General features: G+C 31.8%; 1 protein-coding gene across 1 annotated transcript in view; it reads left to right on the top strand.

The window, feature by feature from the left end:
- LOC143048850 (E3 ubiquitin-protein ligase HACE1-like) overlaps positions 1-26,930 on the top strand; it is a 72,331-nt gene that overhangs the window by 12,946 nt on the left and 32,455 nt on the right. Inside the window, exon 5 of the mRNA XM_076222719.1 lies at positions 145-276. Within this exon, the coding sequence (XP_076078834.1) occupies positions 145-276 (132 nt within the window). The remainder of the gene's footprint in view (positions 1-144; positions 277-26,930) is intronic.

The raw sequence follows: 26,930 nt of genomic DNA, 5'->3' as shown, positions 1-26,930 counted from the left end.
AGAAGTAAATTTTTAGCTCACCACCCTGACAATCAAAAGATAGTATCGAGAGGGGAAAAAAATTGTTTAGTAGAATATGCAAGTGTTGAACAGGTTCTCAATTTAAAATATTTTAATACAGAATAATTATATATTTTATTGCAGACAGAGTATGCTCAGTTAGTAACAGAATTAAGAATGACTAGAGCCATACAGCCACAGATAAACAGCTTTCTATCTGGTTTCCATCAGTACATTCCACAATCACTGATTCAAATGTTTGATGAGTATGAATTGGTTAGTATCATTTATAACAGAAAAAGTCCAAGGACATGCACACTTTCAACACTGAGTTCCAATTGCCATGAAATTCTGTTTGAAAAAAGTCAAAAGTTACACTTTTGCAACACAGAGGTCATGCTTTGATTTTGTATTAATTATTACTTGCAAATCAGATGTAGAGAAAAAAAATCAGTTATTTACTCACAGCCATTTTAAGGGAGTTCGCTTCTCAGTTTCAAAGTAATTAACTTTTCAAAACACTAGTTTATATTGATAAGGAATTTATAAAGGTATCCAAAGAGCAAAAAAATATATATAGGTCACCGTGCTTGTTTTCGAGATATGAGCCATTGAAATTTTGGCGGGAAAATATTCTCTCTTGACTTTTCATAGTTTTATCATTGACAAGTTAAAGTTCTCAAAAACTGTTAAAAAGTAATTAAAATTTTATAAGACTTTTACAGATGGCTTAAAATTATACATGTTAAAGAATTTCAAAAAGAAAAATGGGGGTTCAAGGCATTCAAATGGATAAAACCAGAGGACTCCGAAAATCTGACAAAAAATCCAAAACATGACAAGCATTAAGGAGGAAAATATTAAATACACTGAATTTTTTCCTTTATATTACCTTTCAAAGGGAGATAATTAGTGCAAACTATGAATAAACTTTATATATTTCAATAAATAAATCATTGTGACAAAGATACTCTTATATTTTGTATGTCACCAAAGAGATGTATATGTACTTAACAATTTTTGATATTGCTTAACAAAAATAATATAAATGACTTTGGTTTCAAATGCAAAGAATTTAAAAAAAAAATAATGACTGACTGTATGTATGTTCTATTTTAGGAGTTAATGTTGTAAGGTATCCCAGAGATAGATATAAGTGACTGGGAGAATCATACAGAATACAATGGTTATGATAGACAGTGATGATTTACTGTATTTATGTTCTATTTTAGGAGTTAATGTTGTCAGGTATTCCAGAGATAGATATAAGTGACTGGGAGAATCATACAGAATACAATGGCTATGATAGACAATGATGATTTACTGTATTTATGTTCTATTTTAGGAGTTAATGTTGTCAGGTATCCCAGAGATAGATATCAGTGACTGGGAGAATCATACAGAATACAATGGCTATGATAGACAATGATGATTTACTGTATTTATGTACTATTTTAGGAGTTAATGTTGTCAGGTATTCCAGAGATAGATATCAGTGACTGGGAGAATCATACAGAATACAATGACTATGATAGACAATGATGATTTACTGTATTTATGTTCTATTTTAGGAGTTAATGTTGTCGGGTATCCCAAAGATAGATATCAGTGACTGGGAGAATCATACAGAAGAATACAATGGCTATGATAGACAATGATGATTTACTGTATTTATGTTCTATTTTAGGAGTTAATGTTGTCGGGTATCCCAAAGATAGATATCAGTTACTGGGAGAATCATACAGAATACAATGACTATGATAGACAATGATGATTTACTGTATTTATGTTCTATTTTAGGAGTTAATGTTGTCGGGTATCCCAAAGATAGATATCAGTGACTGGGAGAATCATACAGAAGAATACAATGGCTATGATAGACAATGATGATTTACTGTATTTATGTTCTATTTTAGGAGTTAATGTTGTCGGGTATCCCAAAGATAGATATCAGTTACTGGGAGAATCATACAGAATACAATGGCTATGATAGACAATGATGATTTACTGTATTTATGTTCTATTTTAGGAGTTAATGTTGTCGGGTATCCCAGAGATAGATATAAGTGACTGGGAGAATCATCGGAATACAATGGCTATGATAGACAATGATGATTTACTGTATTTATGTACTATTTTAGGAGTTAATGTTGTCGGGTATCCCAAAGATAGATATCAGTGACTGGGAGAATCATACAGGATACAATGGCTATGATAGACAATGATGATTTACTGTATGTATGTTCTATTTTAGGAGTTAATGTTGTCAGGTATTCCAGAGATAGATATCAGTGACTGGGAGAATCATACAGAATATAATGGTTATGATAGACAGTGATGATTTACTGTATTTATGTTCTATTTTAGGAGTTAATGTTGTCAGGTATTCCAGAGATAGACATCAGTGACTGGGAGAATCATACAGAATACAATGGCTATGATAGACAATGATGATTAACTGTATTTATGTTCTATTTTAGGAGTTAATGTTGTCAGATATCCCAGAGATAGATATCAGTGACTGGGAGAATCATACAGAATACAATGGCTATGATAGACAGTGATGATTGACTGTATTTATGTTCTATTTTAGGAGTTAATGTTGTCAGGTATTCCAGAGATAGATATCAGTGACTGGGAGAAACATACAGAATACAATGGCTATGATAGACAGTGATGATTGACTGTATTTATGTTCTATTTTAGGAGTTAATGTTGTCAGGTATTCCAGAGATAGATATCAGTGACTGGGAGAATCATACAGAATACAATGGCTATGATAGACAGTGATGATTTACTGTATTTATGTTCTATTTTAGGAGTTAATGTTGTCAGGTATTCCAGAGATAGATATCAGTGACTGGGAGAATCATACAGAATACAATGGCTATGATAGACAATGATGATTTACTGTATTTATGTACTATTTTAGGAGTTAATGTTGTCAGGTATTCCAGAGATAGATATAAGTGACTGGAAGAATCATACAGAATACAATGGCTATGATAGACAGTGATGATTTACTGTATTTATGTTCTATTTTAGGAGTTAATGTTGTCAGGTATTCCAGAGATAGATATCAGTGACTGGGAGAATCATACAGAATACAATGGCTATGATAGACAGTGATGATTTACTGTATTTATGTTCTATTTTAGGAGTTAATGTTGTCAGGTATACCAGAGATAGATATCAGTGACTGGGAGAATCATACAGAATACAATGGCTATGATAGACAATGATGATTTACTGTATTTATGTTCTATTTTAGGAGTTAATGTTGTCGGGTATCCCAAAGATAGATATCAGTGACTGGGAGAATCATACAGAAGAATACAATGGCTATGATAGACAATGATGATTTACTGTATTTATGTTCTATTTTAGGAGTTAATGTTGTCAGGTATTCCAGAGATAGATATCAGTTACTGGGAGAATCATACAGAATACAATGGCTATGATAGACAATGATGATTTACTGTATTTATGTTCTATTTTAGGAGTTAATGTTGTCGGGTATCCCAGAGATAGATATAAGTGACTGGGAGAATCATACAGAATACAATGGCTATGATAGACAATGATGATTTACTGTATTTATGTACTATTTTAGGAGTTAATGTTGTCGGGTATCCCAAAGATAGATATCAGTGACTGGGAGAATCATACAGGATACAATGGCTATGATAGACAATGATGATTTACTGTATGTATGTTCTATTTTAGGAGTTAATGTTGTCAGGTATTCCAGAGATAGATATCAGTGACTGGGAGAATCATACAGAATATAATGGTTATGATAGACAGTGATGATTTACTGTATTTATGTTCTATTTTAGGAGTTAATGTTGTCAGGTATTCCAGAGATAGACATCAGTGACTGGGAGAATCATACAGAATACAATGGCTATGATAGACAATGATGATTAACTGTATTTATGTTCTATTTTAGGAGTTAATGTTGTCAGATATCCCAGAGATAGATATCAGTGACTGGGAGAATCATACAGAATACAATGGCTATGATAGACAGTGATGATTGACTGTATTTATGTTCTATTTTAGGAGTTAATGTTGTCAGGTATTCCAGAGATAGATATCAGTGACTGGGAGAAACATACAGAATACAATGGCTATGATAGACAATGATGATTTACTGTATTTATGTTCTATTTTAGGAGTTAATGTTGTCAGGTATCCCAGAGATAGATATCAGTGACTGGGAGAATCATACAGAATACAATGGCTATGATAGACAGTGATGATTTACTGTATTTATGTTCTATTTTAGGAGTTAATGTTGTCAGGTATTCCAGAGATAGATATAAGTGACTGGGAGAAACATACAGAATACAATGGCTATGATGATTTACTGTATTTATGTTCTATTTTAGGAGTTAATGTTGTCAGGTATTCCAGAGATAGATATCAGTGACTGGGAGAAACATACAGAATACAATGGCTATGATAGACAATGATGATTTACTGTATTTATGTTCTATTTTAGGAGTTAATGTTGTCAGGTATCCCAGAGATAGATATCAGTGACTGGGAGAATCATACAGAATACAATGGCTATGATAGACAGTGATGATTTACTGTATTTATGTTCTATTTTAGGAGTTAATGTTGTCAGGTATTCCAGAGATAGATATCAGTGACTGGGAGAATCATACAGAATACAATGGCTATGATAGACAGTGATGATTTACTGTATTTATGTTCTATTTTAGGAGTTAATGTTGTCAGGTATTCCAGAGATAGATATAAGTGACTGGGAGAAACATACAGAATACAATGGCTATGATGATTTACTGTATTGATGTTCTATTTTAGGAGTTAATGTTGTCAGGTATTCCAGAGATAGATATCAGTGACTGGGAGAATCATACAGAATACAATGGCTATGATAGACAGTGATGATTTACTGTATTTATGTACTATTTTAGGAGTTAATGTTGTCGGGTATTCCAGAGATAGATATCAGTGACTGGGAGAAACATACAGAATACAATGGTTATGATAGACAGTGATGATTAACTGTATTTATGTACTATTTTAAGAGTTAATGTTGTCGGGTATCCCAGAGATAGACATCAGTGACTGGGAGAAACATACAGAATATAATGGCTATGATAGACAATGATGATTTACAGTATTTATGTACTATTTTAGGAGTTAATGTTGTCAGGTATCCCAGAGATAGATATAAGTGACTGGGAGAATCATACAGAATACAATGGCTATGATAGACAATGATGATTTACTGTATTTATGTTCTATTTTAGGAGTTAATGTTGTCAGGTATTCCAGAGATAGATATCAATGACTGGGAGAAACATACAGAATACAATGGCTATGATAGACAGTGATGATTGACTGTATTTATGTTCTATTTTAGGAGTTAATGTTGTCAGGTATTCCAGAGATAGATATAAGTGACTGGGAGAATCATACAGAATACAATGGCTATGATAGACAATGATGATTAACTGTATTTATGTTCTATTTTAGGAGTTAATGTTGTCCGGTATCCCAGAGATAGATAGATATAAGTGACTGGGAGAATCATACAGAATACAATGGCTATGATAGACAGTGATGATTTACTGTATTTATGTTCTATTTTAGGAGTTAATGTTGTCAGGTATTCCAGAGATAGATATCAGTGACTGGGAGAAACATACAGAATACAATGGCTATGATAGACAGTGATGATTAACTGTATTTATGTTCTATTTTAGGAGTTAATGTTGTCCGGTATTCCAGAGATAGATATAAGTGACTGGGAGAAACATACAGAATACAATGGCTATGATGATTTACTGTATTTATGTTCTATTTTAGGAGTTAATGTTGTCGGGTATCCCAGAGATAGATATCAGTGACTGGGAGAATCATACAGAACACAATGTCTATGATAGACAATGATGATTTACTGTATTTATGTACTATTTTAGGAGTTAATGTTGTCAGGTATTCCAGAGATAGATATCAGTGACTGGGAGAAACATACAGAATACAATGGTTATGATAGACAGTGATGATTAACTGTATTTATGTACTATTTTAGGAGTTAATGTTGTCGGGTATCCCAGAGATAGACATCAGTGACTGGGAGAAACATACAGAATACAATGGCTATGATGATTGACTGTATTTATGTTCTATTTTAGGAGTTAATGTTGTCAGGTATTCCAGAGATAGATATCAGTGACTGGGAGAATCATACAGAATACAATGGCTATGATAGACAGTGATGATTTACTGTATTTATGTTCTATTTTAGGAGTTAATGTTGTCAGGTATCCCAGAGATAGATATAAGTGACTGGGAGAAACATACAGAATATAATGGCTATGATAGACAGTGATGATTTACTGTATTTATGTTCTATTTTAGGAGTTAATGTTGTCAGGTATACCAGAGATAGATATAAGTGACTGGGAGAAACATACAGAATATAATGGCCATGATAGACAGTGATGATTTACTGTATTTATGTTCTATTTTAGGAGTTAATGTTGTCAGGTATTCCAGAGATAGATATAAGTGACTGGGAGAAACATACAGAATACAATGGCTATGATAGACAGTGATGATTAACTGTATTTATGTTCTATTTTAGGAGTTAATGTTGTCAGGTATTCCAGAGATAGATATCAGTGACTGGGAGAAACATACAGAATACAATGGCTATGATAGACAATGATGATTTACTGTATTTATGTTCTATTTTAGGAGTTAATGTTGTCAGGTATCCCAGAGATAGACATCAGTGACTGGGAGAAACATACAGAATATAATGGTTATGATAGACAGTGATGAGTTACTGTATTTATGTTCTATTTTAGGAGTTAATGTTGTCAGGTATTCCAGAGATAGATATAAGTGACTGGGAGAAACATACAGAATACAATGGCTATGATAGACAGTGATGATTAACTGTATTTATGTACTATTTTAGGAGTTAATGTTGTCAGGTATCTTAGAGATAGATATCAGTGACTGGGAGAAACATACAGAATACAATGGCTATGATAGACAGTGATGATTTACTGTATTTATGTTCTATTTTAGGAGTTAATGTTGTCAGGTATTCCAGAGATAGATATCAGTGACTGGGAGAAACATACAGAATACAATGGCTATGATAGACAGTGATGATTTACTGTATTTATGTTCTATTTTAGGAGTTAATGTTGTCAGCTATTCCAGAGATAGATATCAGTGACTGGGAGAAACATACAGAATACAATGGTTATGATAGACAATGATGATTTACTGTATTTATGTTCTATTTTAGGAGTTAATGTTGTCAGGTATCCCAGAGATAGACATCAGTGACTGGGAGAAACATACAGAATATAATGGTTATGATAAACAATGATGATTTACTGTATTTATGTTCTATTTTAGGAGTTAATGTTGTCAGGTATTCCAGAGATAGATATCAGTGACTGGGAGAAACATACAGAATACAATGGTTATGATAGACAGTAATGACTTACTGTATTAATGTACTATTTTAGGAGTTAATGTTGTCAGGTATTCCAGAGATAGATATCAGTGACTGGGAGAATCATACAGAATACAATGGCTATGATAGACAGTGATGATTGACTGTATTTATGTTCTATTTTAGGAGTTAATGTTGTCAGGTATTCCAGAGATAGACATCAGTGACTAGGAGAATCATACAGAATACAATGGCTATGATAGACAGTGATGATTTACTGTATTTATGTTCTATTTTAGGAGTTAATGTTGTCAGGTATTCCAGAGATAGATATCAGTGACTGGGAGAAACATACAGAATACAATGGCTATGATGATTTACTGTATTTATGTTCTATTTTAGGAGTTAATGTTGTCAGGTATTCCAGAGATAGATATCAGTGACTGGGAGAAACATACAGAATACAATGGCTATGATAGACAATGATGATTTACTGTATTTATGTTCTATTTTAGGAGTTAATGTTGTCAGGTATCCCAGAGATAGACATCAGTGACTGGGAGAAACATACAGAATACAATGGCTATGATAGACAGTGATGATTAACTGTATTTATGTTCTATTTTAGGAGTTAATGTTGTCAGGTATTCCAGAGATAGATATCAGTGACTGGGAGAAACATACAGAATACAATGGCTATGATGATTGACTGTATTTATGTACTATTTTAGGAGTTAATGTTGTCAGGTATACCAGAGATAGACATCAGTGACTGGGAGAAACATACAGAATACAATGGCTATGATAGACAATGATGATTTACTGTATTTATGTTCTATTTTAGGAGTTAATGTTGTCAGGTGTCCCAGAGATAGATATCAGTGACTGGGAGAAACATACAGAATACAATGGCTATGATAGACAATGATGATTTACTGTATTTATGTTCTATTTTAGGAGTTAATGTTGTCAGGTATTCCAGAGATAGATATCAGTGACTGGGAGAAACATACAGAATATAATGGCTATGATAGACAGTGATGATTTACTGTATTTATGTACTATTTTAGGAGTTAATGTTGTCAGGTATTCCAGAGATAGATATCAGTGACTGGGAGAAACATACAGAATACAATGGCTATGATAGACAGTGATGATTTACTGTATTTATGTTCTATTTTAGGAGTTAATGTTGTCAGGTATTCCAGAGATAGATATAAGTGACTGGGAGAAACATACAGAATACAATGGTTATGATAGACAGTGATGATTTACTGTATTAATGTTCTATTTTAGGAGTTAATGTTGTCAGGTATACCAGAGATAGATATCAGTGACTGGGAGAAACATACAGAATACAATGGCTATGATAGACAGTGATGATTTACTGTATTTATGTTCTATTTTAGGAGTTAATGTTGTCAGGTATTCCAGAGATAGATATCAGTGACTGGGAGAAACATACAAAATACAATGGCTATGATAGACAGTGATGATTTACTGTATTTATGTTCTATTTTAGGAGTTAATGTTGTCAGGTATACCAGAGATAGATATCAGTGACTGGGAGAAACATACAGAATACAATGGCTATGATAGACAATGATGATTTACTGTATTTATGTTCTATTTTAGAAGTTAATGTTGTCGGGTATTCCAGAGATAGATATCAGTGACTGGGAGAATCATACAGAATACAATGGCTATGATAGACAATGATGATTTACTGTATTTATGTTCTATTTTAGAAGTTAATGTTGTCGGGTATTCCAGAGATAGATATCAGTGACTGGGAGAATCATACAGAATACAATGGCTATGATAGACAATGATGATTTACTGTATTTATGTTCTATTTTAGGAGTTAATGTTGTCAGGTATTCCAGAGATAGATATCAGTGACTGGGAGAATCATACAGAATACAATGGCTATGATAGACAGTGATGATTTACTGTATTTATGTTCTATTTTAGGAGTTAATGTTGTCGGGTATCCCAGAGATAGATATAAGTGACTGGGAGAAACATACAGAATACAATGGTTATGATAGACAATGATGATTTACTGTATTTATGTTCTATTTTAGGAGTTAATGTTGTCAGGTATTCCAGAGATAGACATCAGTGACTGGGAGAATCATACAGAATACAATGGTTATGATAGACAATGATGATTTACTGTATTTATGTTCTATTTTAGGAGTTAATGTTGTCAGGTATCCCAGAGATAAATATCAGTGACTGGGAGAAACATACAGAATACAATGGCTATGATAGACAGTAATGACTTACTGTATTTATGTTCTATTTTAGGAGTTAATGTTGTCGGGTATCCCAGAGATAGATATAAGTGACTGGGAGAAACATACAGAATACAATGGTTATGATAGACAGTGATGATTTACTGTATTTATGTTCTATTTTAGGAGTTAATGTTGTCGGGTATCCCAGAGATAGATATCAGTGACTGGGAGAAACATACAGAATACAATGGCTATGATAGACAGTAATGACTTACTGTATTTATGTTCTATTTTAGGAGTTAATGTTGTCAGGTATCCCAGAGATAGATATAAGCGACTGGGAGAAACATACAGAATACAATGGTTATGATAGACAATGATGATTTACTGTATTTATGTTCTATTTTAGGAGTTAATGTTGTCAGGTATACCAGAGATAGATATCAGTGACTGGGAGAAACATACAGAATACAATGGCTATGGAGATTTACTGTATTTATGTTCTATTTTAGGAGTTAATGTTGTCGGGTATCCCAGAGATAGATATCAGTGACTGGGAGAAACATACAGAATACAATGGCTATGATAGACAGTAATGACTTACTGTATTTATGTTCTATTTTAGGAGTTAATGTTGTCAGGTATCCCAGAGATAGATATAAGCGACTGGGAGAAACATACAGAATACAATGGTTATGATAGACAATGATGATTTACTGTATTTATGTTCTATTTTAGGAGTTAATGTTGTCAGGTATACCAGAGATAGATATCAGTGACTGGGAGAAACATACAGAATACAATGGCTATGGAGATTTACTGTATTTATGTTCTATTTTAGGAGTTAATGTTGTCGGGTATCTCAGAGATAGATATCAGTGACTGGGAGAAACATACAGAATACAATGGCTATGATAGACAGTGATGATTTACTGTATTTATGTTCTATTTTAGGAGTTAATGTTGTCGGGTATCCCAGAGATAGATATAAGTGACTGGGAGAAACATACAGAATACAATGGCTATGATAGACAGTGATGATTTACTGTATTTATGTTCTATTTTAGGAGTTAATGTTGTCAGGTATACCAGAAATAGATATCAGTGACTGGGAGAAACATACAGAATACAATGGCTATGATAGACAATGATGATTTACTGTATTTATGTTCTATTTTAGGAGTTAATGTTGTCAGGTATTCCAGAGATAGATATCAGTGACTGGGAGAAACATACAGAATACAATGGCTATGATAGACAATGATGATTTACTGTATTTATGTTCTATTTTAGGAGTTAATGTTGTCGGGTATTCCAGAGATAGATATCAGTGACTGGGAGAATCATACAGAATACAATGGCTATGATAGACAATGATGATTTACTGTATTTATGTTCTATTTTAGGAGTTAATGTTGTCAGGTATTCCAGAGATAGATATCAGTGACTGGGAGAAACATACAGAATACAATGGCTATGATAGACAGTGATGATTTACTGTATTTATGTTCTATTTTAGGAGTTAATGTTGTCAGATATCCCAGAGATAGATATAAGTGACTGGGAGAAACATACAGAATACAATGGCTATGATAGACAATGATGATTTACTGTATTTATGTTCTATTTTAGGAGTTAATGTTGTCAGGTATTCCAGAGATAGATATAAGTGACTGGGAGAAACATACAAAATACAATGGCTATGATAGACAGTGATGATTTACTGTATTTATGTTCTATTTTAGGAGTTAATGTTGTCAGGTATTCCAGAGATAGATATCAGTGACTGGGAGAAACATACAAAATACAATGGCTATGATAGACAATGATGATTTACTGTATTTATGTTCTATTTTAGGAGTTAATGTTGTCAGGTATCTCAGAGATAGATATCAGTATCTGGGAGAAACATACAAAATACAATGGCTATGATAGACAGTGATGATTTACTGTATTTATGTTCTATTTTAGGAGTTAATGTTGTCAGGTATTCCAGAGATAGATATCAGTGACTGGGAGAAACATACAAAATACAATGGCTATGATAGACAGTGATGATTTACTGTATTTATGTTCTATTTTAGGAGTTAATGTTGTCAGGTATTCCAGAGATAGATATCAGTGACTGGGAGAAACATACAAAATACAATGGCTATGATAGACAGTGATGATTAACTGTATTTATGTTCTATTTTAGGAGTTAATGTTGTCAGGTATTCCAGAGATAGATATCAGTGACTGGGAGAAACATACAGAATACAATGGCTATGATAGACAGTGATGATTTACTGTATTTATGTTCTATTTTAGGAGTTAATGTTGTCGGGTATTCCAGAGATAGATATCAGTGACTGGGAGAAACATACAGAATACAATGGCTATAATAGACAGTCATCTGTTATCCAGGTTAGTGTGAAATAATTAAATAGGTGCTCTTTGGAAAGTTAGCTTAAAAAATTTGAGTATTGCGCCCATATCAAAATAAAAAAATATGGTAGTAAGATTAAATGTTTAAAATGTTGAATAGAATATTAAACAACTTAGCACCATTCATTCAAATACAGTTTTCAACACCACTTATTATATATGGTTCTAAAGTTTGCCAAGGAAATTCAGTTGATAAACATTTTATACTTACAACCTTGCCAATGTCTTTTTATGGTTATGTGGTCAAATAAATGGAACAATGTCCTTATACTGATATTAAAAAAGACAATATCAAGGTTAACAAACAAGACATTGTTGTGATGTTAATGATTTTAAATGATATTGTTTTGTATACACCTTTTAGATATAAATAAAAAAAAACTGTATAAATACTAATTTTTTTATAAATATTTCATACTTTTAGTGGTTTTGGGAAATTGTTGAAGATTTCAGTCAAGAGAACAGAGTTTTGCTGCTTCAGTTCACCACTGGCAGGTAATGTAGACATAGAACTGTTTACACTTCATTAGAACTTTGGTGGATAATTGTACATCTTTCTGGCTATCATACCATATCTCCTTATTTTTATATTGAAATGATAAAATTATTGGTTTTTTTTAAATACACAATCCTGAACAAAATAATTATTTGGTCACAGTTCAATATTTTTTTGATATTAAAATTAGTGAATTAAACATTCTATAGCACATAAGTGATTATCATGATTATGGATACCAATAGTATCTACATGATTAATAGTTATTGACAAATGAAATGAATATCAATATATTAACCCAAAACTCATACAGAAATTTTGAATTTCACTCATAAATCTACAATATTTCCTATATCCAGTTTAGGTTTAAGTCTAGGTTCCTTTTTAAGACAGTCGATGAAGAGGACAAGGGAATCTCAACGAAATGATTGTTAAAACAAATGTAGATACATATGTATGTGTTATGTAATTGTATTTTGTTTATCACAAGCAATTCTTTGCATGCTTATTGATTTTTATTTTCAAATACAGTTCTCGAGTACCGTTTGGAGGTTTTGCTAAGTTTGTTGGTGGAGGTGGTCCACAGCATTTTACCATAGCTATAGTTCCTTATAAAGAACACACTTTACCTACAGCTAGTACTTGGTAAGAATATTCACTCCTCTTTTGTGTAGACTTCTTCTTATTTATTTGTACAGGCCTAGGGTATCTTTAGTCAAGATTAATAATCTGTTTACTTATGGAGAAGGAATATTAAGGATATTTTAGATTTATTGAAAAAAAAAAAATTGTGGTACCATTATAACATGTGATAATCTGCGTAGAAAAATCCGCTTAGAGTAAATGAACATGTTGACTGACTGAATGTTTTTTTTATGTGAAGTGATAGCCACCAACCAAACACAATCTACATATATAAGAACATGCGTTTTGTTGGCATTGCATTCATGCATTATAGCATCACATCCAACTAAAATAGCACAATAACTTGATGTAAAAGAATTTAGTAATGTTGCATGGTATCCTTCCGAAAAATTCCTTTCACATACATTTATCTGATCATTTTAACTTATATGATATAAGAACTACATTGCATAAGAATATTTTTTTTATTGGTTTTATAGTATCAACATGCTGAAGATGCCAGAATATAAATCAAAGACAGAGTTACATAATAGACTGATGGTAGCTTTACAGTGTGGTAACCAGGGTTATGCTTTTGCATGAACAGGAAGTGCAATGAATTCTGGGATTGGCAATGATGACCAGAACTTTGACTGTTTAAGAGTTAGAACATGTAGAATGAATTATAGAATATGATGATCAATCAAAGAGAATATAGAAACTCAATGAAATAATCTATCCATTTATCAAAGAGTGGTAAATGTTTTTTTCAGTAACCTTTCCATATCTCTTCTCTACTGTAGAATATATGTTAAAACAGACAGTGTAGGCTTTAACCAGAAACAAACAGGATCATCGGATTTTCTATGGCAAATCTATTGTAACTTCATATATTTTTTTTAATATGAGAACAGAAACTCTATTCAAAATTTAAAGTTAATATCTCTTTCCTCTGAAAGTCATGTAACTGCAATTTAAAATATATTTGAGAGATATAAAATCCTACCCTCATTGGTACAAGCCATGCATTTTACTGTATCATACTTAATCTACAATAAGAATTTTCAAATTTTTTAAAGCTTAAAAAAATAATTGTTAGTTTGTGATTAGTAGCCATACATTTTGACCAAATGTTGTTTAACCATTTTACACATTTTTGCACAGAGTTCATTTAAAACTATTCAAGATGAGACCCATTGTGACACCAAACAAAAAAGCATGCCTCACATTGACCAGAGAACTCTGATGTTTCTGAATAGCCTATAGTTATTGAAAGTTTTGTTTTGAAAACCTCTGGCATTTTGAATTCTGAAACTACTTGGAATTTGACTTTTTTTCATATACAGAAAGGTTTTAATTGCTTGAGTTAGAAGGTCTGATGAACAAACGTTTTACCATATTTTCTGTTTGAAATTGAGAAACAATGTTATGTTAAAGAAAATATTGAGCCATCAACCTTTTCAACAAGATATATTGAAAACTTAAACCTGCCACAATACAGGTTCAATAGAATACATTTTCTTTACAACATGAACATTTAGATTTTCTGCCAAATTACGATTCTGACCCTACTGACAATAGAAATGTGTTAGTGGGAAATAAGAACATTCTCAGGATAATTTGTTTGTTTTAGGTGGTTTACCAAGAATCATTTGAAACATTAAATTGCTGACATAACCTAGAACACATGTTCATAGTATGGTCAACTGGAAATATTATATGACAAATTACAATTTTGATACTGATTTTACAGTACACTGAACTTAAACATAGAATAGTGCTAGCCATGTATGATGGCCTATATATGTTATTGTTTTATCCTATTTTTATGTTACAGAAGTTAACAAAATTTTCATCTTTTATTAACAAATGAATGTATATATTTAACAATTACTATAATATAGTATAGCAAAGGAAAATGATGAATAATGACATGTTGAAAGAAGATGTTATTTCTATTTTTAGAAATCCACAGAATAACAAATGTCCAAATATATTTATTTACCAAAAAGATAATAAAATATTATTTAATTATTAGTAGTCCATTTGTTATTGAACTAATATTTCATTGTTATGTTTTAATTTTTGAATTAATATTTTGATATTTATTTGATTTTCCATGTTATTATTATTTTTTATGCAATAAGTTGCTGTGATATTTTTTTAATCATAAATGAAATGTTTCCAAATCTGTTTTTTTTTTCTGTAATGCTGTTTGTCTTCTATCCTTGTCTTTTTTAGCCATGGTGTTGTCAGTATATTTTCAACTTGTGAGTTTGAATGTCCTTTAGTATCTTTTCTCTGTTGATGATGTCCAAAGATTTTGATAAAAGTGGTTAGTTTAAACATATTTTATTGTCCAAAAAAACTGTAACAGGAGGGTCGGGTGGCTATGCGTTACCGTTCCCTCTTGTAGATTAATGGTTCTTTCCGCTGCGACTGAGATCTGGCAAATGAGACCAAATACAGGTGTTCAGATACTTTATTAAATATATTCTACATAATTTACATGAAAACAGTGAATCAAAACCATAAATTTGATTATGTATAGCGAAATTCATTGGCTGGACTAATGATAAATCCATGTAGTAATAAATGTAAGACGGATTAATGATAAATCCAAGTGGTCTAATTCAGACCCAGTACAAAATATTTCTTAAATAAGTCTATACTTTTCACAGGTCCATTTATGAAGGTATAATTCTTCCATGAGAATGGCAAAATCTTCTCTTAAATATCCAGTAAGTTGGATGAAACGTCTACCAAATCATTACCATATAATTTATCTAAATATACACTTTGTTATTCCTTTCTCTGACAGTGACATAGTTAATTTGGCGTCATTCCGTGTTTAGCAAAGGGAGATTATAACACAGCTGCGCAACTCCGTTACAAAACATTGACAATAGGATTGGACACAAGTTTTGCAACTTAGAACGTCTTCTCCATTACATACAAATAATACATATCCGAACAAATATGAAATACATAATAATAACATCATAAACAATATTAATATGGAGACATGAAATTAACAAGAATTTATACGACATTGTTCATCAATTCCTAAAAGTCGAGTTGACCGTAAATTTTTATGAAAGACCTACCTAATAGGTTGTTTTAATCTTTGAATAAAAATTCACTCAAAAGGTAAATTTTTATTGTATTTTGAACAATTAAATTAAAGTGTTGTTGTCAACTGATGGATAATAAAATCAAATTGATGATCCCTGTCTTAGGAAAAAATGAACAATTTCATTCGAAGTCAACAAAAAGTAATAACATTGTTATTGGTATATATTTAACCATAATGTTTATAAACTATGAAAAGCGATTGGTCTCTTTAATATAATTCTGCACTTTTATAAAAATTAGCGTGTTTATGTTCATATTAAACAAAGCATTGCCGTACATTAAATTTTCAAAGTCGGTAGGTATATTTTCTTTTCTAAGTTCAAAAAATAATTTATTCCTTTGCACTGTATAATTTTTACACGAGAGGAAATAATGTTGAGCATTTTCATAAAAATAACCACATTGACACATTGCGTTAGTTTTAATATTTGCGTGATACAGATCCATGTTCAGGGCACTGCATTTGTTTCTTAATCTTGCGTGTAAAACATTTAAATATCTATCGCCAATATTCATGTGATTTGTTTTTAAAATATTTCTGTTTAATTTTTAATTTAAACATATTTAAAGAAAGTTCATTTCTAATACTTAAATCGAGCGAATTCCACAGTTTGATACTAGATGGAATAAATGATTCCTGATAAAGAGACAGTCTGCTAGAGGTTTGGTATATATTTTGACTGCTTCGTAGATTGTAGTTGTTCGTTTCTGCAACTGTAGGTGGTATTAAATCTAATAAGTATTCTGGGGCGTCCTCTTTCATAATTTTGTAAAATAAAGTTAATTTCTTCACTTCCCGTCTAATCTTTAATTTTTTCCATCCCGTCTCTAAATAAAGTGATTGAGTGCTAGCATAGCTTGTTAGACCAGTGACAATACGTGCTGCTTCCAGTTGTAATTTTTCTAATCTTTCAGAATTCAACTGACCACAATTATCCCAAACTTCAGAAGAATATTCTGGAACAGGCTTTATAAAAAGATAAATAAAGAGCTGCTGAACCAACGCCTCTTATGTTTTGTGCTGGTAGAGTTCCCTTAAGTGGATACCAGATGGTATGCAGGGTTGTCAGATAAAAAAATCAATTACCGCTACATTGACAACAACACTTAAGTAAACTGGATCTTTTATTGTCGACATGTTTCGCCGATTAGATCGGCTTCATCAGGACAAAGTATACAAAATTAGAACCCCTGAAGTACAAAAAAATGGTATCATGTATGTGACGTCATAATTGTCCATTGTTGACGTTGCTATGGGATACTCTATATCATTATGTAATGTTGAACAGAAAATGAATCAAACATAGTACAATGCAAATGAAGTTACTAAATTTAGAGTTAATCTATAATTTTTCAAATTGTCTTTTACTTTAAAATGGTTGTAAACTATTATAATGGTAAGTGTATAAATAAAATGTGTTTTTAAATAGAAATTAAATTTGTGTAACATGAATGTAAGTACAATGTCAGTGTACAGTTTTATAAAGTTTCTTCCTAATTTGGACAACACTTATAGGGCACACCCCTACCACTTCGACTGGGTTCCCTTTGGCCGGAGGTACTACTTCCAATCGCGTCGGGAATGCCGTAAAGTAGTTTACTGTCGCAAAATTTCTTGGCAATGTTGGTTGAACTGGAAATGGTGGTGGGAAGGATTTATGTTCTTTGTATCTTACTTCTTTTAACTTTAATTTCCTGCAGGCCTTATAAAAGTTAAATATATTCTTTCTAAATATTCCCGTTTTAGTCGGAATTTCAAACGTCTAAGAACATTTAATTATTTTGATACCCTTTCTATTAAAGAATCAACATGCTTGGTCCTCTTACAGTCACTGCTAAAAAATATGCCGAAATGTTTATGACCAGTAACCGTATCTACCTGAACTCAGCCAAAATGAAAAATCAAGTTGTTTGAATAGGCAGTCAATATTTAAGATTTAGTGAAGGTTGAAATGTTGTAGAATGTGATACATAGGGATTATATTGGTAAACTGGTTAACGGCAGTGGTAGCAGTGGATATAATGTTAACTTTTTGTAATTTTTTTTTTAGGTACATATCCTAGATACTGTTCGCAATAGATAAAAAAGTGTTTTTCCCACTTGCAGGTTTCGTCTGATCTTGAACTAGTTTTCTTGGTTTATTTGGTTAATATTATTTCTTTTTATTTGTTCTATTTGTCAGATACTATAAGCAATATGGTCACTAATTTGTAATCTGATTAAAAGAAAAACATTGATTATTGATTTGGGGATGTATTGTGGGCTGGCGCCTGCCAAAAATATCAAAAACATGAAAGGGCTTTGACTAAACCTTTACAAATTCTTTTTGCATGGAATGATTGTAAGGTGTACATGTCTGTTTGGCAGGTTTCATCTGACATTGAACCAAGCTGGGCTTCATGGGCAACATTACAGGAATATGACAGTTGTTATCAATTCGCTTGATATGTTAGAGCTTTTGATTTTGCCATTTGATAAGGGACTTTCTGTTTAGAATTTTTCTCAGAGTTCAGTACTTTTTGGATTCTACTTAATGGCTGATTAGAAGTAGCAACTTTATACACAATCAAAACAAATGATTATAATAAAAATAATGAAATAGTAGTTCAACTGTAATTTGTTTCTTTTATGCCAACTAAAATCAACAAGTAGATTTGCACTCACATTGGTGGAAGAATTCCAAATGCTTATCTTTATTTTCTCTACTAATTTTTCTAATATCATTATAGGATTAAACGCCTAAGGACTTTTATGATATGTTTGTGAGTGACTTTGTTCAGTTTATACACCAATAAATTCCTTTAAAAAGGCGTTTAATCCTTATAATTCTTTCAAATCAGAGATGGGGAATATATTTTTCCACACTCGTTACCTCTATCACACGTAAATTGTATATTTATGTCACTGAATAGGCCTGGCGCAAAAATATGTACTAAAATAAAAGTTGCAATGTGAAAAAAAGTAAACTGCAAAAACTCTTATTATCATTCAAACGAATGTTTTTGTGTATTATTTTATTGAACGATTAACTTGCAGTGAAAATACATTTTGGTTACGTTGTTGTTATTATCGCCGCCATCTTGTTTACATTGGTTACAAAAAGAAGTTCGGTCAACGTCATCTATTGAAAAATAACCAACGTCAAGATCAACTATCGGAAGTCCTCTCAACCAATCATATGAACGTATTCCCTAATATAAAAAGTAAAATCACAAAAATACTGAACTCAGAGGAAAATCAATTCGGAAAGTCCATAATCACATGGCAAAATCAAATAACAAAACGCATCAAAAACGAATGGACAAGAACTGTCATATTAATATGTAAATCATATAAGAATTATTGGTCTTCAAGCTGTGTGGAAACATTTAAGTAGAAACTAGATATAGGAAGATGTGGTATGAGTGCCAATAAGACAACTCTCCACCCAAATAACAATTCATAAAAGTAAACCATTATAGATCAATGTACAGCCTTCAACACGAAGCCTTGGCTCACACAGAACAACAAGCTGAAATCTGTATCATTTTAAATACACACGAAACATCATTTTACTTGAGATATAATATTTTATTTTGGATTTGTATGACTTTTTTGATTTTTTACAACCTATTAAGAATGGGAAGGTGAACAGGGGTACGTTTTTTGTACCAGAATATCATTTGAGAGCACCTCTCAAACCTGTTTTCTATGCATCTTACACTTGGGACATATATACAGTATTTTTATTTTCACAGTCCACTGAATATAGAATGATAATGTCGATGGGGCATCAGTATACAAGCGAAACATTCTTGTTTTTCAATTGATAGACACACATGGTCGAGTCTCACGCAGATTCTATAAACCTTAGGCAATTTGTATTTGGTAATAGTTGTATGGTGAACATTTCTGACTGCGGTGCATTACGTTTGCGCGCATTACCATTACATTTGCGCGCAGCTTTTGATTACAATTGCGCGCATTTATTTGACAGGTTAACTCAGGTAAGCACAGGTAATAATACTTATTTATTTATAAATGTATTCAATCATTTTTAAGTATAATTACACCTTATGTGAGAATCCGGGGTTTTGATTGGTTAATAGCCAGTGTATTTTTCACCAATTTACTGTTATCAAATGAATATCGTTCATTTTTAACGCCGCCGGGGTATTTGCTAAAAGGATATGCCTTTTTTACCCTCTCTGCCGTGGTATTTGCCAAAAAATACTCTATCCAACTGGACGCTTGTAATGTCACGATCATCAATGCGTTTTAGTACATTAACATTCGGTGTAATTAAACAGATATATCATGTTATTGAGGGGTATTTGCGAAAAATACCAGTCTTGAGAATGAATTTCCCTCGCCTTACGGCTCGTGAAATTTAACATTCTCTCGACTGGTATTTTTCGCAAATACCCCTCCTTAACATGATATATCTGTTCAAAAGTACCCTTTCCATTTGTCTAAGTCACCTACTCACCAACGAGTGGGATTCAAGCAGAATAAGTCGGTTATTCTATCAATACGAAAAGTTTTATATTCATCACATACTAATGATTTACCCCCCCCCCCCAATTTGCTATAAAAAAAAAACAACCTTCAACTGTTTGTGCCTTGACAAAACTTAAAATCAAAAAACAAAAATTATTTACGAATTTAAAAGACATCGCTATTCGGGGTACTTGTTCACCTTGACAAATTCGCAATGAAGTTACATGTATGCTCTTAGTTATAACGGAATTTATCATGAACACTTTATATTTTGTCTTAGAATTCAATATATATAAACAATATATAATTAAAATATATTTTCAAAGTTAATGCTTTTTAACTTCGTATCTAATATGAAAATTATAGTCATTTAGATTTTGATGTTATTTACGTTTTATTATAGACCCTTTTTTACTTGGGTTTACCTGTAAGATAAATGCGCGCAAATGTAGGCAAAAGCTGCGCGCAAACGTAAAACATTTTAATCCCTAAATGCGCGCAAACGTAATGCGCCCTCTGACTGACAAGTTTTATCTGACCTTGACCTCAATAACACAGGTACAATTCTTACCAGAATTTTATAAAACTTGTACTATAGGTTGATTTTAGCAATATCTTGCACAAGTTTCATAATGGTTGACTATCAAAAGAGTTATGCCCCTTAGATATATAAATTACAACACAGGGGACATTGGAATTCTGTTTTTTTATTAATTTTATGTGAGTTATAGGAACCAAAACTAGCAGACAGAGTTTGATTTTGGACTGTGTCGCTTACCGATATAGAGTTATGCCCCTTTTAAACTTTTTAAAATTGCAAAGCTTGAGTAGGGGCATTTGTGTCCTCAAACACATTCTTCTTTTATTTTGTATTGTAACACTGACACCTTGTGAAAACAACTCAACTGGGTCTGTTTTACCAAAAGATTTGTTATTTGTAGGATTGTTTGCCATCATGGTATGTAGACAAACATAAGCTAATTATCTTTTGTATTAGGACAATAACACCATGTGAACAAAACTCCTCTAAGACCATTTAACAGAAAACTCTCATATTTGGTAGGAGTGTTTACAGCCATGTGTTTTTGGTCATATTGTACTGCCATGGGGATGGTCTATTTTTATGGATGTTGTTGGACTTTTTTGGAGTACTGTAACAATAGCAACTTGTAAAGGCAACTCCTCTATTATATGACAGAAAACTCTCATACTTGGTACTACCGTATAGGCGGTTATTTTCGCCAAAAAATAAATTCCGCCAATTTAAAAGTTCACATGCAAAAGTATCGATAAAAGTTTTAATCCACCAAATAATAACCGCCAATATATTTTGTATGCCTTATTCAATCAAAATTGCCAAATTTTACACCAGCAAAAATAACCCAGCTATACTGTAATATTTGCCATCATATGTATAGTTGACCATATTACACGGTCATTTTGATTTAAATATTTTACGAGAGTCACAGGACTTTGACAATTATTTTACCTGTGAACGCACTTCCTCAGAGGCTATATGATAGAAAGCTCTTGTATTCAGTAGGATTATTTGCTATCATGTGTACCGGTAGTTGAAATATTGTATCTTCATTTTGAACTGACTACTTTTACAGGAGTTAGGGACTTTAAATATTTTTTGGAGTATTGTAATTGTGAACACAAATCCTGAGAGACCATTTGACATTCAGCTCTCATACTTGGAAGGATTGTTAAATTCTGTTCTGTGTAGTTTATCATTACATGATACTGTCACTTTGATGTGATCATTTTCATGGGAGTTTTGGGACTTGAACCATATTTTGTCTATAATGTAGTATACTCAGTCTATAAATAGAGAATAATACATGACAAAATCCGTAGCATATTCCGTATCATCCCGAGATACCAATATCATCCCTCGGGCCTTTAGCATATGCCGTATCATCCCGAGATACCAATATCAGCCAGAGGGCCTTTAGGCCCGAGGGATGATATTGGTATCTCGGGATGATACGGAATATGCTACGGATTTTGTCATGTTTTATGAGCTTTATCATATATTTCAACAGGAGAGTATATATGAACTGCTTTCTGATTCCTGGCACCTGGGTTACCTTCAGTTCTTCTTTTGTCTTGTTTTAAGAGAACTGCTCAATTAATCATCCGAAGCACCTGGGTTACCTTACAATTTGCGTGCTGTTGTTTTAAAAAATGTTTTTTATTGTATTTTTTGTGTGTTTTGTATGGTATTTCATTAAGTTCTTTTTTACTGTTGCATTTCGTGTGTCTGAAATATGAAAACTCGACGTTTGTGACGTCACGTTTAAAACAATGACGTCACTCAATAAATTGCGTCTTGCCCGAATGACCTTTCATTTAGGACCCATTTTGAAAAAAATATTTCTGTTGAAGCTTGCATAAATTAAAAAGGAGTTAATTTAAAAATTGATTTTTTTGTAGGGGTGTGATAAAGGGTATGATAAAGTTGCGCGATATGGGTTAAACAGCAGGCTATTTATCAAATATTCAAAACTACTGTATTTACTACTAAATTTATGATAATTACACATAATTTACTTTCTCATTGATACAGCATGGGAGACATTCATGGAGAGCAATCTCATTATAATTCCGGTTATCCCTTTTATTGCTAGAGAGACACTAAGATAATGACAAGATATAAACAACTTTTATTAATGAATATAAGTGTAATATACAATTTTCTAGGTCTTATGAAAACTACATTAGATAATTTCTGCATGTACAATGTATATATAGTTGTTGTTTTATTTAAAAGGAGCCCATGTCATTTAAGGAGGCTCAAGGGTACAAAAATTTCAGATTTTTTAATTCTTTTTTCATTACAAATTTTATTTATTACTTTATTAGTTGCTACTTTATCATATGGTACAAAAATCATTCAAAAAGCTGCAGATGAATTTTAAAATGAAGATATCATTGAAAAAGCTCCAAATTATCTCCCTTTGGTGCAAAAATGCCACTTTTTTGCATTAAAATTGAAATATCTTTTTTAAATCATTGGTGACCTACAGTTTTTATTATTTTTTTCAAATAAGCTGTACTCAAACTAAATTATTGAAAAATTTGAGCGATTTCTGTAATTAAGTTCTTTTTTTATTTCGATATTACCTTTATTCCTCCTATTAGTTCAACAGAAAAAAGTACCTTTACAAAAATGTATTCTTCTTTCGAAGAAAAATATAGCGAAATCCTATACTTAAAGAAAATGATTTATTCCTATGAGCCCCCTTAACCAATAAAAAATCAAATTTGTGGGAAATTTTAAGAAAATGCTATAAACACTTTCTGAAATGTTAACATTTTTATTTCTCAAACAACTTGTTTCTGTGATTTAAAAAATTGTGTTGGATTTGGTAATTTTTTTATTCAATTTCTCGATTCTGAAATCATTTAAAAGCATGATTATTAATTACACATGGTATAGTAAATTTCCTGTCTAATTTGGTCAGCATGGTAGAACTGTTGTCTTGCTAAGCTGGTCTCACCTATCATCTGATAAGCTATGCCAAGAAATGTCATGACATATAATCTATCACCATTTTTATGGCATTCTAAACTTGATTGTTCTAGTTCATGTAAAGCATATGTACAAGATGTAAGATCATGTAAATGAAAGTAACACAGGAAATGAAGGAAATGTGCAAAATGTATTGAAGGAAATATAACAGGAAGTTTTCCTACCTTCATTTGTAGTTCTGGTGGAATGATTGGTGATTCAACAGAAAATGTAATGCACTGAACAACCAGCATTTTAAGTACTGTGTAAAGTTTCCAGTGCTTTGTTAGTTTCATCACATATTCCTGATTCGGATTCCAATTTATTTTTACCTCATGATACATGTGTACTAATGAACTATCTATTTTTTCATCTGTGCACTTCAGCAAAGAATAATCTAATAGAAATAAAGCTGTTATATAGTTTTTCTGAACATAAAAATATGATGCTAATTTCATCCATCCAGATACTGCATCTGATTGTACGCCTATCAACAGATGACTGAGGTCATGTTTGTACTTATAGTATTGGACTTTGTTATTTAATTTGTAATTTGTTTGTTGTGTGTCTGGAAAATCATGAAAGGCATTAGAAAAAAATGAAGTAAATAAACCTACAGATAAATCAGTTCTGGAATAATGTAGCATATTACACAGTAGAACTTTATATTCATTTTTAAGAAACGGACTTTTACGTGTTTCTATAAATTCCATGATATGTTCATTTATTGGTGAATGATTAGTTAATCTGGGATAATCAGATAAAGTCTCTGATAATGCTAACCAATGAAATCCTTGTCGTTGCTGATATAAAGTATCCAGGATGCTGATCAATATATGTTTGCTCAAAGAATTGAATCGTAAATAGAATAAATTATTGTCTGGAATAAAATAATGTAACAAAGTTGAATATTGTATACAATAAATAAGTCTTTGTAAACATGCCTTGAAACATGAGATGATGTTGTCAGGCCTCCAGGTGTAGGTATGTGATTCCTCTATAATCCAAAACATCAGTGTTTTTAAGAAATATGAGCACAGTAAACCTTTCAAATCTTCATGCTTTTCTACTATTTCTTTGAGTATAATCTTCAACAAAGCATAGCATAATAATTGGGTATGGTTGAACGAAAATATGAGGAATTTTTCTGCAATTGAAAATGATATTCGCCACTCTTCCTCCTCATTCACTGACCCTTTATACCCAATTGGAACAAATAAAACACCGCAGGAGGTTATTTTGGAAATTATATCTGGTAAAGGCCATGTCCTACGCGATCTAGTTATCCAAGGTTGAGCCGGAGATATCCAGTGATCACATTGAAGAACTACTGCAATGTCAAAAATATTATCATTGTCAGATAAACATGGCCCATGTATTTTTAAGTTTGAATATGCTCCAAAAAGATGCATTTTAAATAATTTACTGGAAAGAAAATATTTTCCAAAGCTATCAATCTGCACTATGTTTTGTATTACTTTACAGAATGTATTTAGATCATTGAAGATAGGACGTAGCTTTGTGAAACATGGAGATACATCCTCTGTATCCATAACAAGAGGATAAGGCATATTGATTCGAGGAACAATATCTCTAGCCGATTCATAAACTTTTAAAGTAGAAAAAATATACATTAAATCCAAGTCACTGCCTTTTAATTTAAGCCCTTCACCTTTGCTTCCACTACAGATTTGTTTTATATATGAGTTATTTCCTATGTCAACAATTGTGGAAGTTAGCCGCCTTTGTCTCACAATCTGTTCAGATCCAATCTTCTGACACAAGAATTTGTAAAGATGTAATGATTCACTTTTATTTGTTGCCATTGTCACACTTTATCGAATGTACATTTGTATGTTTCTATAAGAAAATAAAAATACATTAGAGGAGAGCAGTGATAGACTTTTGTAATAATAATACATGTTCCTGTCTTAAATGACAGTTAAAATTGAACACAACAATGGTTCATTTCCACCAGATGGTTGTGAAGTTGTGTATTACACTGACAAAAATTTAACACAGTTTACTGTTTATAAAAATAATGAAATGTTTTCTTTTTGAGCTAGATAAAAGGAAAACAATGAAGTATTATAAACAATTGAACAACATGAATATTGACAGATTTATCATCTTTTTACTTTGGTATCCATAAAAGAAGAATAAAGAACAATTATATGCAAAAGTATCAATGTATACTGCAATTAATATGTGTTAAAGGGTTCTAACTTCCAGCATACATTGGAAGTGATTTCATTTTCTCAGTGTACATATATTTTCTATGTCATAAGCATATATACCTGCCATCTGTCACTTAAGGTGGTACCCAACACTTTCACTTAAATTAATTTGGCTCGTTTAATTTTCATAAAATTTTGACAAAGTATTTACTTTGACCCTTTGACAAAAATATAAAACTTTCAAAAAAATTGAACCAACCGTTTTATCAGAAAAATTACACTGGTTATATAGCAATTTGACAAACACCAGTTTTGATCATTGAGAAGCTTAATATTCCGTTTACAACCCAACGTAATTAAAACGTTAAGCTG

The sequence above is a fragment of the Mytilus galloprovincialis genome, chromosome 10, assembly GCF_965363235.1.
Source record: "Mytilus galloprovincialis chromosome 10, xbMytGall1.hap1.1, whole genome shotgun sequence".
NCBI classification, from domain to species: Eukaryota; Metazoa; Mollusca; class Bivalvia; order Mytilida; family Mytilidae; genus Mytilus; species Mytilus galloprovincialis.
The sequence above is the reverse complement of the archived record's forward strand: the minus strand, read 5'-3'. Positions and strand labels throughout refer to the sequence as shown.